Genomic DNA, 14,748 nt, shown 5'->3' with positions numbered 1-14,748 from the left:
AAGAGCCTTAATTCTCTGACAGTTTACTTCCATCAGACTATCTCTCATTGGCCCTAGAGCTTCATGCCCTCCTTCCTTCGCTTCCTTTTAAAGAACACAACCAAACACTAGAAGTGTACTGTGCTAACTACTATGAAGGTAGGTCTTAGAGATTCAGTAAGATTTTGGGTAGAGAATAAGTCTTCAACTTAATGATTATCACTGTTTTCTCTGAGGTTTGTGCTTTTTTCTTTCTGAGTGATTCCTAGTTCCTTAAGTCCTTATTCTATGACATCATTTCCAGACTTATCACCATCTGTGTTGTTTTCTGGTTTGTCAAGTCATAGAACCAAAAGGAAAAATAACCCATAATAAAAAGTTGCTATTAACTATTATATCTATATTTTATAAATTTTTATTTAGTTTTGGCTGTGTTGGGTCTTTGTTGCTGCACACGGGCTTTCTCTAGTTGCAGTGAGCAGGGGCTACTCTTCATTGCGGTGCGCGGGCTTCTCCTTGCCATGGCTTCTCTTGTTGCGGAGCACGGGCTCTAGGCGTGTGGACTTCAGTAGTTGTGGTACATGGGCTCAGTAGTTGTGGCTCATGGGCTCTAGAGCACAGGCTCAGTAGTTGTGGTTCACGGGCTTAGTTGCTCTGTGGCACGTGGGATCTCCCCAGACCAGGGCTCAAACCCATGTCCCCTGCATTGGCAGGCGGATTCTTAACCACTGCACCACCAGGTAAGTCCCAATATCTATATATTAAATATAACCTTTTAAAAAGATCTGGATATGTCCTGGGTTGGATATGTCCTGTCTTTATTCTCCTTATACTCCACAATTCCCTCCAGGCCTTCAGAACTGGATAATAATAAAAAAACTATTAATAACATTGGTAGTTCTCTCTAGGTTTTATGCTATGGGGGCACAGTGATATGCCACCTATATCCCCTTTCAGTAAAGGACCCGTTGTCCCTGCTACTGAGAGTGCAGCACTGGGAGTTAGCATTAGCCTCCAGTTGTCAACTTCTGCAAGAACTACCTACTTTGATGACTTCATAATACAATTTTTGCTCCAGTCAGTCAGGTTTTCTCACAGTTTTCCATTTATACTCATCTCTACTTTTATGTCTTTGCTCCTATTTTTATTTTTTGAATGCCCATCCTTCCTGTCATCTAAATCTTACCTTTTCTTAAGGCCCAACTAAAATCTCTCCGCCTCCTGAAGTCTTCCTAACTCCTGCATTCTACTTGATATCTTCCTTTCTGAATTCATGAAATACTTATAGTCAGCACCACCCAGCTTAGCACTTAAGTTGTCCCTTAATTGTTTCATATCTCAATAATAAACTATTTAAGGAAGAAAAAAATGTACATTTCTTAGAGAATATAAAAGAACAGAAAGAGGCTCAAATATACAAAGTATTCAGTAAATGCCTGACTAATAAGTCCATAGATTTTTTTTGTTTGTCTTTCAGGGAAAAACTGGGTAAAAATTTCTCCAGGTCATTAGCATGTCTATATTATTTAGTATCCCAATTCCTAGAGACTACTTTTTTTTATATACTAAAACAAACAAAAAGACCTTATCTTATCATAAATATTATTCTTTTTCTGTTCTAATTTATGTGAATAAATTATGCTTATATTTCTTTTTTTTTTTCTTTTTTTTGCGATACTCGGGCCTCTCACTGTTGTGGCCTCGCTCCGGACGCACAGGCTCCGGACGCGCAGGCTTAGCGGCCATGGCTCACGGGTCTAGCCGCTTCGCGGCATATGGGATCTTCCCGGATTGGGGCATGAACCCGTGTCCCCTGCATCAGCAAGCGGACTCTCAACCACTGCGCCACCAGGGAAGCCCCCTATATTTCGTTTTTAAATCCACCTCACCTTTCAACCTTTTATCCATGCAATTTGGGCTACAAGGAAGGCAGGTATGAACAAAAAATTTAATGACCCATGGATTCCCACTTCCCAACATTCCATGCCTTTTAGCTATCCTACACAGATACTTTAACTCTACTGTGGACAGATTTCTGAATAGTTAATATTAAAAGGGCTTCACTTGTAAATACCTGACTACCTTTAATAGCTATGAGAGGCATTACTAAATTTGCATCATCTACTCTCAGATTCTCTGAACATACCACACGTGTTTTCAGGTCAGGACATTAAAATAAATGGGTTTGTGAGTCATGAGAGATATCCCCCTATAGTCAGAACTCTGTAGGCATTCATATATAGTTTCCCTTTGAATAGTCTGTAAAATGTAGAAAGCTATATACTTATAAAGCCTCTCAACATAATGTTTTATAGAAATATTCTATTTTGAATCTTTTCATGGAAATGCTTTAAGCTATGGTGATTTGCTCAGTGGTTCAAAGAATAAACTCAATGTTTTAATATCTATGTCCTTAAAGTTTTTTTAAAAATATTTTATTTATTTATTTATTTATTTTGGCTGCACTGGGTCTTAGTTGCAGCATGCATGTGGGATCTAATTCCCCGACCAGGGGTCGAACCCGGGCCCCCTGCACTGGGAGCATGGAGTCTTACCCACTGGGTGGCCAGGGAAGTCCCTATGTCCTTACAGTTTCTAGTTTAATTATGAACCTAATTTTTTTCTATACAATGTCCTTAAAATGCTTAAAAGCTGGAAGCAAATTGGAATAAAAGAATTCTAAATAAGGAAAATTAAATGGTCAAAGGGAGTTTTATTTACATTGAGAAACATTAGCACATACTTTTACCTTTTCAAAATCTTCAGTTGTAAACTGTTTAGAAGCTACATAAAGCAGCCCTTCAGGATCAATGGCTTTCTTTAAAGTATGTTGCACAGTAGGAAGAAGTGGGTGGCAAGGAGATGACTCATTGCAGTTAATCAATAATCCAAATGCCTCTACGAGATTAGCTGGAATCAAACTGCAATCCTACATCAAACAAAAATGTAAAAGGCAAATATTAAACACTGGCATTTTCATAAACACTTCAAATTAACTATTATTTAGAATTATTATTTAAATTATTAGTAGAATTATATTATTATAATATTAATTAAATTATAAAACTATAATTGTAATAATTATTTTATTATTTGTTATTATTAATTATTATTTAAAGTGACTCCCAAATAGCATGGGAACTTTGTGATAATAAATTTTTCTAAAATGCTTTTTACTGAGTATCTTCTTACACATTATTCATTAAAGCCTCTCCCACTACCTATTCAAATAATAATTTCTAGTGAGCAGACACCTGCTTTGCATGACTAAAAAATGAAAATTTTCAAACAACTGTGTCATTATTTAGTTCTAGTACCCAATTAAGTATAGAATTTAAGCACAGAAATAATAATAAAACATTAAGAACAATAAAAACATTAAGATTAAAATCTGTGACTAAATTTCCTGAACAACACTCTAACAATAAAATACACATATACTTTACCATCTGACCAATTAGAGTATTGGTTTTCTGTATATTTCTTCTTGAAGATGAATCCATATCAACAAAAGACCAAAAACTGCACTGAACTGGAAAAGTCATTTGTTGGTCCGTATCATCCCCAAACTTCTTTCCCGAGATGTATACTGTGATGCTTCTACTTTCCACAGCTAAGTCAAAAGACATTACCCATTTGTTATTTAAGTTCACTTTGGTCTATATGTCTACAAATTAATAAATATTATTATACAGAATTTTACAGCCTAAATTTTGGATAGTAAAGACACAAGTAAATTTGATTGTTTTGCAAGATATGGCTAAATTAGAGGATCTGCCATAAAAAAGAAGAAGGCAAGAAAAACATTTGAATGTTTATGTGTCCCCTGACGATGAGTATCATCAGTCCAAAGCATGTAGCTAGAATCGTGAACTGGGAGGAATAGGCAGGGGGTAGGGAGACTGGTCATATAGGGCAGGTAGTGCAGGCTTACAAGGGAGGCTGAAATTAAACAATCTTCTTTTTTTTTTTTTTTTTTTTTTTTCCGGCTGCGTCATGCGGCATGTGGGACCTTAGTTCCCCGCCCAGGGATCGAACCCACGCCCCCTGCATTGGGAGCGTGGAGTCTTAACTACTGGACTGCCAGGGAAGTCCCCAACAATGTTCTTTTATGTGCCAAAAAAAATAATAGAAAGTGGGCCATCTAAGTAGGAGTGACTAGGAGAAAATATATCTCAAATTCAACATAGGAGAAACCAAATTCATCATTTCTCCTCCTCAAATGGCTCTTGTGCATTACTCACAATTAGGAGAATCACCACTGATCCACTTAAAACCCAAACAAAAAATGCGGAAACATCCCATTCTCCTTTCTATCCTCCCCTTATCCCTTATAAGCATTCAATCTATGGATTCAATTCTATTCCTAGGATGCTATCTCTCAAATATTTCTCAAATTAGTCTTCTCTCCATTCACGATAAGAGTTTTTTGTATACATGTTTATTTTTCTTTTGGATCATAAGGTAAATATATATTTAACTATATAGAACCTGCCAGAGCAGTTTGCAAAATGGTTGTACTGTTCTATACTCTCATCAACAATATATGAGAATTCCAACTTCTCTACATCCTTGGTAACATCCGTTGTCGGTGTTTTTAATTTTTGTCATTCTAGTAGCCAGGGCCAGCCACATAATTTGTAGGGTCCAATGTAAAATGAAAATATGGGCCTCTTATTCAAAAAGCAGGGGGAAATGTTTTTTTTATATATAAAGCTTTTTCTTTTAAAACTATTTTATTACTTATAAAATGTAATAGGGGTGATGTGGAGAGATCAGAACCCTTGTGCATTACTGGTGGGAATGTAAAATGGTGTGGCCACTGTGGAAAGCAGTTCGGTGGATCCTCATAAAGTTAAACATAGAATTACCACATGATCCAGCAATTCCACTTATAGGTATATATGCAAAAGAGTTGAAAGCAGGGACTTAAACAGATACTTTTACACCAATGTTCATAGCAGCATTATTCACAATAGCCAAAAGGTAGAAACAACCCAAGGGTCCATTAACAGATGAATGATTTTTTAAGTGATTATATATATATATAAATATATATATATATAATCACTTATATATATTGGAATAGTATTCAGCCATAAAAAGGAATGAGATTCTGTGAAGAGGCAAATTCATAGAGACAGAAAGTCAAATAGAGGTTCCCAGGGCTAGAGATGGGGGGGAATAGAGAGTTATTGTTTAATGAGTACAGACTTTCTGCTGGGGATTATGAAAAAGTTCTAGAAATGGATAGTGGTGATGATTGTGTAACACTGTGAATGTACTTAATGCCACTGAACTGTACATTGGAAAATGGTTAAAATGGTCAATTTTATGTTGTGTATTTTATCAATATTTTTTTAAAAAGGAATGAAGTGATACATGCTACAACATGGATGAACCTCAAAAACATTATGCTAAGTGAAAGAAGCCAGTAATAAAAGACCACAAATTGTATGATTCCATTTATATGAAATGTCCAGAATAGGCAAATCCATAGAGACAGAAAGCAGATTAGGTTTCCGGGAACTCGGGGGAGAGGGGGCATGGGGGATGACTGCTAATGAGCACGGGGTTTCCTTTGGGGTAATGAAAATGTTCTGAAAGTATAACAGATAGTGGTGACGGTTGTACAACTCTGTGAATATTCAAAAAGCCACTGAACTGTACATTTTAGGTGGGTGAATTTTATGGTGTGCAAACTATACTTCAATAAAGCTATTACCAGAAAATGTAATAGAAGTAGCTGTCAGTCTAATACTAAAATTTTTAATTATTGACATGAATTTTACCATTTATATTGTACAATTCCAGTCTTAAATACAAATATTTCAGCATTTAACTCATATGCAGCATCATTAGTATTTTGTAGGAAGTATTAATACACACTTATGTATTTTTGTTCTTATCAGAACAGGGGAAATATTTTTATTTTGCACAAAACTGTTTTTAATTTGTTTCTTGATATTCACACATTTCACCAGCACTCTCTACTGATGAGTAAGGAAGGACTGAAAGGAAAAGGAACAACGGGTTGCCCTATCTTTCCCTTCCCTCCTATATTATCATTTTCAGTGTAAGAGGTTGGCAAATACAGGGAAGTAACCAAGTAAGAAAGGATATGATGGGGTTCCTCGGTCATTTGTGTTTCTTAGAATGCAACTGCCTATTACAGAAGCAAGTCTGATTCAAATGGAAAGCTTGGCCTCCTTGGGGCTATCAGCTCTCCATCTCACTCAGGGGAAGATGTTTTGAAATGGAACATGGGCACTGAATTGCGGTGTAGTCACAATGCTTGAGAGTCCAGCGAGAATCAAACTGATTACAAATTAAGTGTGTTAACAAGCCTCATAGTGATCGCAAATGCTATTTGAAATAGGGCAGCAAGGCAAGGTGGACACATGCATGGATGTATATCCCCTCTGCTCATGTTCAAGCTCCACTGTCTTCCTTACAAAACAACTTCAAAGATAAAATCATTAAAATTTTCTTTTTATAAAAATTTTATTTATTTATTTTTGACTGTGTTGGGTCTTCATTGCTGTGCACGGGCTTTCTCTAGTTGCAGCAAGTGGGGGCTACTCTTCGTTGGGGTGCACGGGCTTCTCATTGTGGTGGCTTCTCTTGTTGCGGAGCACAGGCTCTAGGCGCACAGGCTTCAGCAGTTGTGGCTCATGGGCTCTAGAGCGCAGGCTCAGTAGTTGTGACTCACGGGCTTAGTTGCTATGTGGCATGTGGGATCTTCCTGGACCAGGGCTCGAACCCGTATCCCCTGCATTGGCAGGCGGATTCTTAACCATTGAGCCACCAGGGAAGCCCTAAAATCATTAAACATTTGAAGATGGTGACAGGAGAGTTTTAACCAAGTGCCAGGCTCTTCTAGGGGGAGCTATACTTGTTCCCCGCCCATGAAGCTGCACCTGCTAGTATCTGTAAGTATTGGTATCTCATTGTGGTGTTTATTTTCATTTCCCCAATATCCAACGAATGATATTAAGCATTCTTTCATGCACTTATTTGTCATTTTGTATACATTCCTTTGTGCAGTCACTATCTAAGTCTTTTGACCATTTTTTTGCTGGGTCCTTTGTGTGTATGTGTTTTTAAGTTGAAGAATGTTTGATTTAAAATGTTGTGTTAATTTCTGCTGTATAGAAATATATATATAAATATACATTCTTTTTTATATTCTTTTCCATTATGGTTTATCTATATGTCTGTGAGTCTGTTTCTGTTTTGTAGGTAAGCTCGTTTGTATCATACTTTAGATTCCACATATAAGTGATATCATATGATATTTGTCTTTCTCTGTCTGCCTTACTTCCCTTAGTATGACAATCTCTAGGTCCATCCCTGTTGCTGCAAATGGCATTATTTCATTCTTTTTTATGGCTGAGTGGTATTGACAAAGTACATCTTCTTTATCCATTCATCCATCAAGGAACATTTAGGCTGTTTCCATGTCTTGGCTATTGTCAACAGTGCTGCTATGAACATAGGGGCGCAAATATCTTCTTGAATTATAATTTTGTCTGGATATATGCCCAGGAGTGGGATTGCTGGATCATATGGCAACTCTATTTTTAGTTTTTTGAGGAACCTCCATACAGTTTTCCATAGTGGCTGCACCAACTTACATTCCCACCAACTCTGTAGGAGGGCTCCCTTTTTTCCACACCCTCTCCAGCATTTGTTATTTGTAGACTTCTTAATGATGGCCATTCTGACTGGTGTGAGGCAGTATCTCATTGTACTTTTGATTTGCATTTCTCTAATAATTAGTGATGTTGAGCATCTTTCCATGTGCCTGTTGACCATCTGTATGTCTTCTTTGGAGAAATGTCTATTGAGGTCTTCAGCCTATTTTTTGATTGGATTGTTTGTTTTTTTGTTGTTGAGTTGTATGAGCTGTTTGTATATTTTGGAGATTAAGCCTTGTCAGTCACATCCTTTGCAAATATTTTCTCCCATTCTGTATAGGCTGTCTGGTTCTTTGTTTTTCAGATTACTGACTTGTTAGAATTGTTTCTATGTTCTATATCCTATGTCAAATATATGTATTGCAATTATTTTCTTTTTCTTTGCTTGCCTATTCACTTTTTAAATGGCCTTTTTGATGTGTATAACTTTTTAGTTTTGATGAAGTCCAATTCATCAATTATTTTCTGTTTATTGCTTTCTGGGTTTTGTCTAAAAAATCTTTGCCTACCCTAAGGTCATGAAGATTTCCCATGTTTTCTTCTAGTAGCTATATAATTTTAGTTTTTACATTTAGGTTTATGATCCATCTTTAATTAATTATTGTATACAGTTGTGAGGTATGAGCCAATATTAATTTTTTCCATATATATAGCCAGATGTTTCACCATCATTTGTTGAAAAAACTTTCCTTTGTCCATTTTCTTGCTTTGATGCTGTGGTCAAAAATCAAGTAAGCAGGGCTTCCCTGGTGGCCCAGTGGTTAAGAATCCGCCTGCCAATGCAGGGGACACGGGTTCAAGCCCTGGTCCAGGAAGATCACATATGCCACGGAGCAACTAAGCCCGTGTGCCACAACTGCTGAGCCTGTGCTCTACAGCCCACAAGCCACAATTACTGAACCCACGTGCCACAGCTATTGAAGCCTGTGCGCCTAGAGCCTGTGCTCCGCAACAAGAGAAGCCACCGCAATGAGAAGCCTGTGCACCTCAACAAAGAGTAGCTCCCGCTCACTGCAACTAGAGAAAGCCCGCACACAGCAACGAAGACCCAATGCAGCCAAAAATAAATAAATTAAATACGTAAATTTAAAAAAAATCAAGTAAGCATACTAGTGTGGGTCTATTCCTGCATTCTTTTGTAGGGAGAGGCAATATGCTACGTGCCCTGAGTATTGCTGCACATTCTTGCCGGTATGCCAAGATTGTAAGGCCCTAACTTCTCTTGGCCCAATACTTATCTGTCCATATCCTTGTTAGTTATAAATCTGGCCCAAGCAGCATTATCCTAATACTAAAACCAGACAAAAGATGTTATAGGAAAACTACAGACCAATATCTCTTGTGAATATACAGGCAAAAATCCTCAACAAAATAACAGCAAATCAAGTCCAACAATGTATAAAAAGAATTATACACCACAGCCAGGTAGGGTTTATGTTAGGTATGCAAAGCTGGTTCAACATTTGAAAATCAATTAATGTAATCCATAATATCAACAGGCTACAGAAGAAAAACCACATTATCATATCAATAGGTGTAGAAAAAGCATTTGATAAAATTCAGCACCAATTCATTATTAAAAAACTCTTAGTAGAATAAGAATAGAGGGGAATTCTTTCAACTTGCAAGAGAACTTCTACAAAAAAACCTACAGCTAACATCATACTCAATGGTGAGAAACGTGAAACTTTCCTATTAAGATCAGGAACAACCTGCATGGGGAGAAAATTAGCTATTTTATTTTCAAAGGTCTCCAGCTAGTCTACCCACAAATATCACTAAAAAGAAAAAGCACATATGAAAAAAAAAAAAAAAAAAAGATCAGGAGCAAGACAAGATCAGGATGTTCCTTCTCACCACTGTTTTTCAACATCATATTGGAAGTCCTAGCTAATGCAACAAGACAAGAAAAGGAAATAAATCTGGCCTAATACAAACTCATGTGTTAGCAAAACTGAGAGCAAAGCCTAAAACAATGCATTTGCACATTAAATTCCTCTGTTTTTATTTATAAAGGTAAAATGAGAAATGTCATTTAATATAATTTCTCTATTCCTAAAACGTGTACAATACAATCTTAATTGTTAAGTAACCCCTTGACACGGATGAGACTATAAGTTAAACAGGTGAAAATTAATTTGAAAAAATACTGTTTACCTGATTGAAGCTGTTCAAGTTTATCTTTTTTGTGTGAAGCCAAGTCTCCTATAAAGCAGATACCACCTTTAGCTAGCAAAGCACTGCCACCTTGAATGCTAACTGCTCCAGTTCCATACTTATTCCTGGATAGAGTAGGAAAAATTTCAGTAGAGACTGGATGACGTATACCACGGGGCACAAGGTTTATACTAAAATTCAAAAGCCTAAGGGAAAAAATAAATTACTCATTACTATTATTTAATATTTGATTTTCAGAAGTCATAATGTATAATAGCTATACAATTAGATTTAATTTGATTCAATGTCTATTGAGCACTAGTGCTACAGATAAAAATGGACTTCCCTGGCGGTGCAGTGGTTAAGAATCCTCCAGCCAATGCAGGGGACATGGGTTCGAGCCCTGATCCAGGAGGATCCCACATGCTGCGGAGCAACTAAGCCTGTGTGCCACAACTACTGATCCTGTGCTCTAGAGCCTGTGAGCCACAACTGCTGAGCCCACATGCCACAACTACTGAAGCCCACACGCCTAGAGCCTGTGCTCCGCAACAAGAGAAGCCACCGCAATGAGAAGCCTGTGCACCGCAATGAGGAGTAGCCCTCGCTCACCGCAACGAAGAGTAGCCCTTGTTTGCCGCAACTAGAGAAAGCCCACATGCAGCAACAAAGACCCAATGCAGCAAAAGATAAGTTAATTAATTAATTTAAAAAAAAGAATTTGTCTTTGCTATGTATTGTCTCAGGTTATTAACTATATATATATATATATGAGATTTGGTCCTTAACTTGGAAAGCTCACAGCCTAGAGAGATGTAAACAAAAAACTAAAATACGATGTGATAAGTACTAAAATAATGTCATGAGGACATCCATAAAAGATCTTTATTTCCTCCTGGATGGAAGTCAGAGAAAGCTATAGAGAAATGACATTTGAACAGGGACTTCCTTTTTTTATGAATTGCTTTCTTTCGTTTATTCAATATTTTTGCATTTAGGCTTGCCAAGAGTTCATCATGACTACCCCTATTACCTATGTATCAAGATAACTCTTGACACATCCTTTTGCTTTCTAACCTCTTTGCCAATTGCCTCAACCTCTTCATTTCTCAAATTTAAATGATAAGAAAGGAATCTGATTATCTTAGCTTAGCTTTTAAATCCTTGCCACAGAAATCATAGCTTGCTGGTGCAATCTACTATGATGAGCAGAGATACGGTACAAAGAGGGTGAAGCAGTATCTCTTAAATGTGGATAGGTAAATGCTATGAAATGTCTAGTGTATGTGTCATTCCAAAGAATTTAGATGCTAATTTGAAGATATATAAAATGGGTGAGTAAGATTTAGAAAGAAAATTTGCAAGCCTATAGAGCAGTGTTTCTCAACCCTAGCTCACATTAAAATCACCTGGGGAACCAACAGGCACATGAAAAGACGGTCAAATCACTACTCATCAGGGGAATGCAAATCAAAACCATGATGAGATATCACATCACACCTGTCAGAATGGCTGTTATCAAAAAGACAAAAAAACAACAAAAAACAATGCAATGCAATGCAAATTCTTGCATTGGCAAGAATGTGGAGGAAAGGGACTCCTTATACACTGTTGGTGGGAATGTAAATTGTTGCAGCCACTGTGGAAAACAGTAAGGAGGTTCCTCAAAAAACTAAAAATATAGTTACCATATGATCCAGCAATCCCAGTCCTGGGTATTAATCCAAAGAAAACAAAAACACTAATTAGAAAAGATATATGCTCCCCTATGTTCATTACAGCATTATTTACAATAGCCAAGATATGGAAACAAGCTAAGTGTCTATGAATAGATGAACTGATAAAGAAGTGGTATATATATATATAATGGAATACTATTCAGCAATAAAAAGTATGAAATCTTGACATTTGTGACAACATGGATGGGCCTAGAGGGTATTATGCTAAGTAAAGTAAGTCAGATAGAAAAAGATAATTATTATACGATTTCACTTATATGTGGAATCTAAAAAAAAAATGAACAAACAGAACAAGACAGAATAGATATAGAAAACAAACTTGCTGTTGCCAGAGGGGAGGGGGATTGGGAAAGTGAAATAAGTAAAAGGGATTAAGAAGTACAAACTTCTAGTTATAAAATAAATGTCATGAGGATGTAAGGTACAGCATAGAGAATATGGTCAATAATATTGTAATAACTTTGTATGGTGACAGATGGTAACTAGACTTATTGTGGTGACCATTTTGAAATGTATATAAATATTGAATCACTATGATGTACACGAACATGATATTGCATGTCAATTATACTTTAACAAAAAAAAATTGCCTGGGGTTTTTAAAAAATTCTAATGTCAAGCCCCACCCCAAATGATGTAAATTAGAATCTCTAGGGGTGAGCCGCAGTCATAAATTATTTTTTTTTAATAAATTTATTTATTTATTTATTTTTGGCTGCGTTGGGTCTTTGTTGCTGTGTGCGGGCTTTCTCTAGTTGCGGTGAGTGGGGGCCATGCTTCGTTGTGGTGCGTGGGCTTCTCATTGTCGTGGCTTCTCTGGCTGCGGACCACGGGCTCAGTAGTTGTGGCTCGCAGGCTCAAGAGCCCAGGCTCAGTAGTTGTGGTGCACAGGCTTAGTTGCTCCGCGGCATGTGGGATCTTCCCAGACCAGGGCTCGAACCCGTGTCCCTTGCATTGGCAGGCGGATTCTTAACCACTGCGCCACCAGGGAAGCCCTATAAAATTTTTTTTAATATTATCCCAGATGATTCTAACATGTAGTCAGGCTGAGAACCTAGTTATATAGAACAATGGGTCTCAAACTTGGCTAATCATTGGAATCAGCTGAGGAATTTTTTGAACTACTGATACAAGGTCACAGAGTAAAAGATCCAAATACAAAAATCAATTGTATCTCTATATACTCACAGCAAATATTCGAAAAATAAAATTAATAAAATACTACCATTTTTAATAGCATGAAAAATACCAAATACTTAGAAATCAACTTAAATTATGTGCATGACCTTTACAAAACATTGCTGAAAGAAATTAAGATTTAAATAAATGGAGATATATACCATATTCACAGATTGGAAGACTCAACATTGTTAAGATGTAAATTCTTCCCAAATTGATTTATAAGTTAAATGCAGTTCCATCAAAATCATTAAAGGCTCTTTTGGGGCGATGCAGATGGAGGTTGGTATTAACATATAGATTCTAAACTTTATAAGAAAATGTAAATGACCTAAAATAGTGCAAACAAATCTTAAAAATGAAGAATAAAGTTGCACTACCTGATTCAAAACTTAATATAGAGATACAATGATCAAGAATGTGAGGCATAATTATAGACATAAAGGTCAAAATAACAGAAAAGAACGTTTAAATACATATATACCCAGTTCAATTTTACACCTAAAATGGTTTATAACCAGTTTATAACCACTGTTTATAACCACTGTTTATAACCAGTTCAACTAATTTGCAACATTGGTACCAAGCAATTCAATGGGGAAAGGAAAGTCTTTTAAACAAATGGTATGGAAAAATTAGATAAATGCATAGGAAAAATATTAATCTTGGCTCCTACCTTGTATCATATACAAAAATTGACTTGTAATAGAAAACAGACCTAGTGTAAAAACAAATACTTCTAGAAGAAAACAAAAGAATATCTTCATGACCTTGGGGTAGACAAAGATTTCTTAAACAGAACCCAGAAAACACTAAACATAAAAGAAAATAATAACCTAAACTAAAAGGTCTGCTCATCAAAGATATCTTTAAGAAAAAAACCCTCAAGCTTTAGACTGGGAGAAAAATTTCATGATACATATGTGACACTGGATGTGCATCTGGAAGAGCCCCATTTAAAAGTGAACAAAGGACTTGACACTTCAGAAAAGGAGATACATTAGTAGCTAATAAGCACATGAAAAAGAGCTTGAATCAGTAGTCACCAGGGAAATGCAACTTAGAACCGTAGTGAGACACCATTCACATGCACTAGAATGGCTAAATTGAGAAAGACTGACCACACTGGATGTTGGTGAGGATAGAAACAACTGGAACCTTAACGCGTTAGGAATGTAAAATTGTAAAACCACTTTAAAAAACTGTTTGGCAGTTTCTTATACAGTTATATAAACCTACCTTATGACACAATAATTCCACTCCTAGGTATTTATCCAAGATAATAAGAACCTAAGTCTACAAAAAGACTTCTACAAGAGATGTTTATAGCAGCTTTACTTACATAGTCAAAACATGCAAAACCCAGGGCTTCCCTGGTGGTGCAGTGGTTAAGAATCCGCCTGCCAATGCAGGGGACATGGGTTCAAGCCCTGGTCCAGGAAGATCCCACATGCCTTGGAGCAACTAAGCCCGTGCGCCACAACTACTGAGCCTGCACTCTGGAGCCTGTGAGCCACAACTACTGAGCCTACAGGCACAACTACTGGAGCCCATGCTCTGCAACAAGAGAGGCCACTGCAATGAGAAGCCCGCACACCGCAACTAAGAGTAGCCCCCGCTCGCTGCAACTAGAGAGAGCCCACGTGCAGCAATGAAGACTAAAAACGCAGCCAAAAAAAACCCACAAATCCATTCATTGACTCATTCATCAAATAGCAATTGATCATCTTCTGTGTGCCATGCCCTGTCCTAGGACTTTGCTTTAATAATTAAAAAACAAAACAAAACATGCAAAACCCAAATGTCTATCACTAGGAGAACAGATAAACAAATTCTGGTATATTCATATAATGGAACACTACTCATCAATAAAAACAATGAACTTCTGATACACACAACAGGGCCAATCTCAAAAACATGTTAAGCGAAAGAGGCTAGACCCAAAAGAGTGTGCATTGTATGATCCTAGTTATATGAAGTTCAAGAACAGGAAG

General features: G+C 36.9%; 1 protein-coding gene across 1 annotated transcript in view; it reads right to left on the bottom strand.

The window, feature by feature from the left end:
• Positions 1-14,748, bottom strand: part of MCMDC2 (minichromosome maintenance domain containing 2) — a 44,944-nt gene that overhangs the window by 10,064 nt on the left and 20,132 nt on the right. Inside the window, exons 11-13 of the mRNA XM_081258728.1 lie at positions 9,837-10,042; positions 3,426-3,592; positions 2,729-2,908 (exon numbers count right to left, since the gene is read on the bottom strand). Of these exons, the coding sequence (XP_081114854.1) occupies positions 2,729-2,908; positions 3,426-3,592; positions 9,837-10,042 (553 nt within the window). The remainder of the gene's footprint in view (positions 1-2,728; positions 2,909-3,425; positions 3,593-9,836; positions 10,043-14,748) is intronic.

The sequence above is a fragment of the Mesoplodon bidens genome, assembly GCF_964165515.1.
Source record: "Mesoplodon bidens genome assembly, chromosome: 16".
Classification (NCBI taxonomy): domain Eukaryota; kingdom Metazoa; phylum Chordata; class Mammalia; order Artiodactyla; family Ziphiidae; genus Mesoplodon; species Mesoplodon bidens.
Note: the sequence above shows the minus strand (reverse complement) of the source record. Positions and strands in the feature narration are given on the sequence as shown.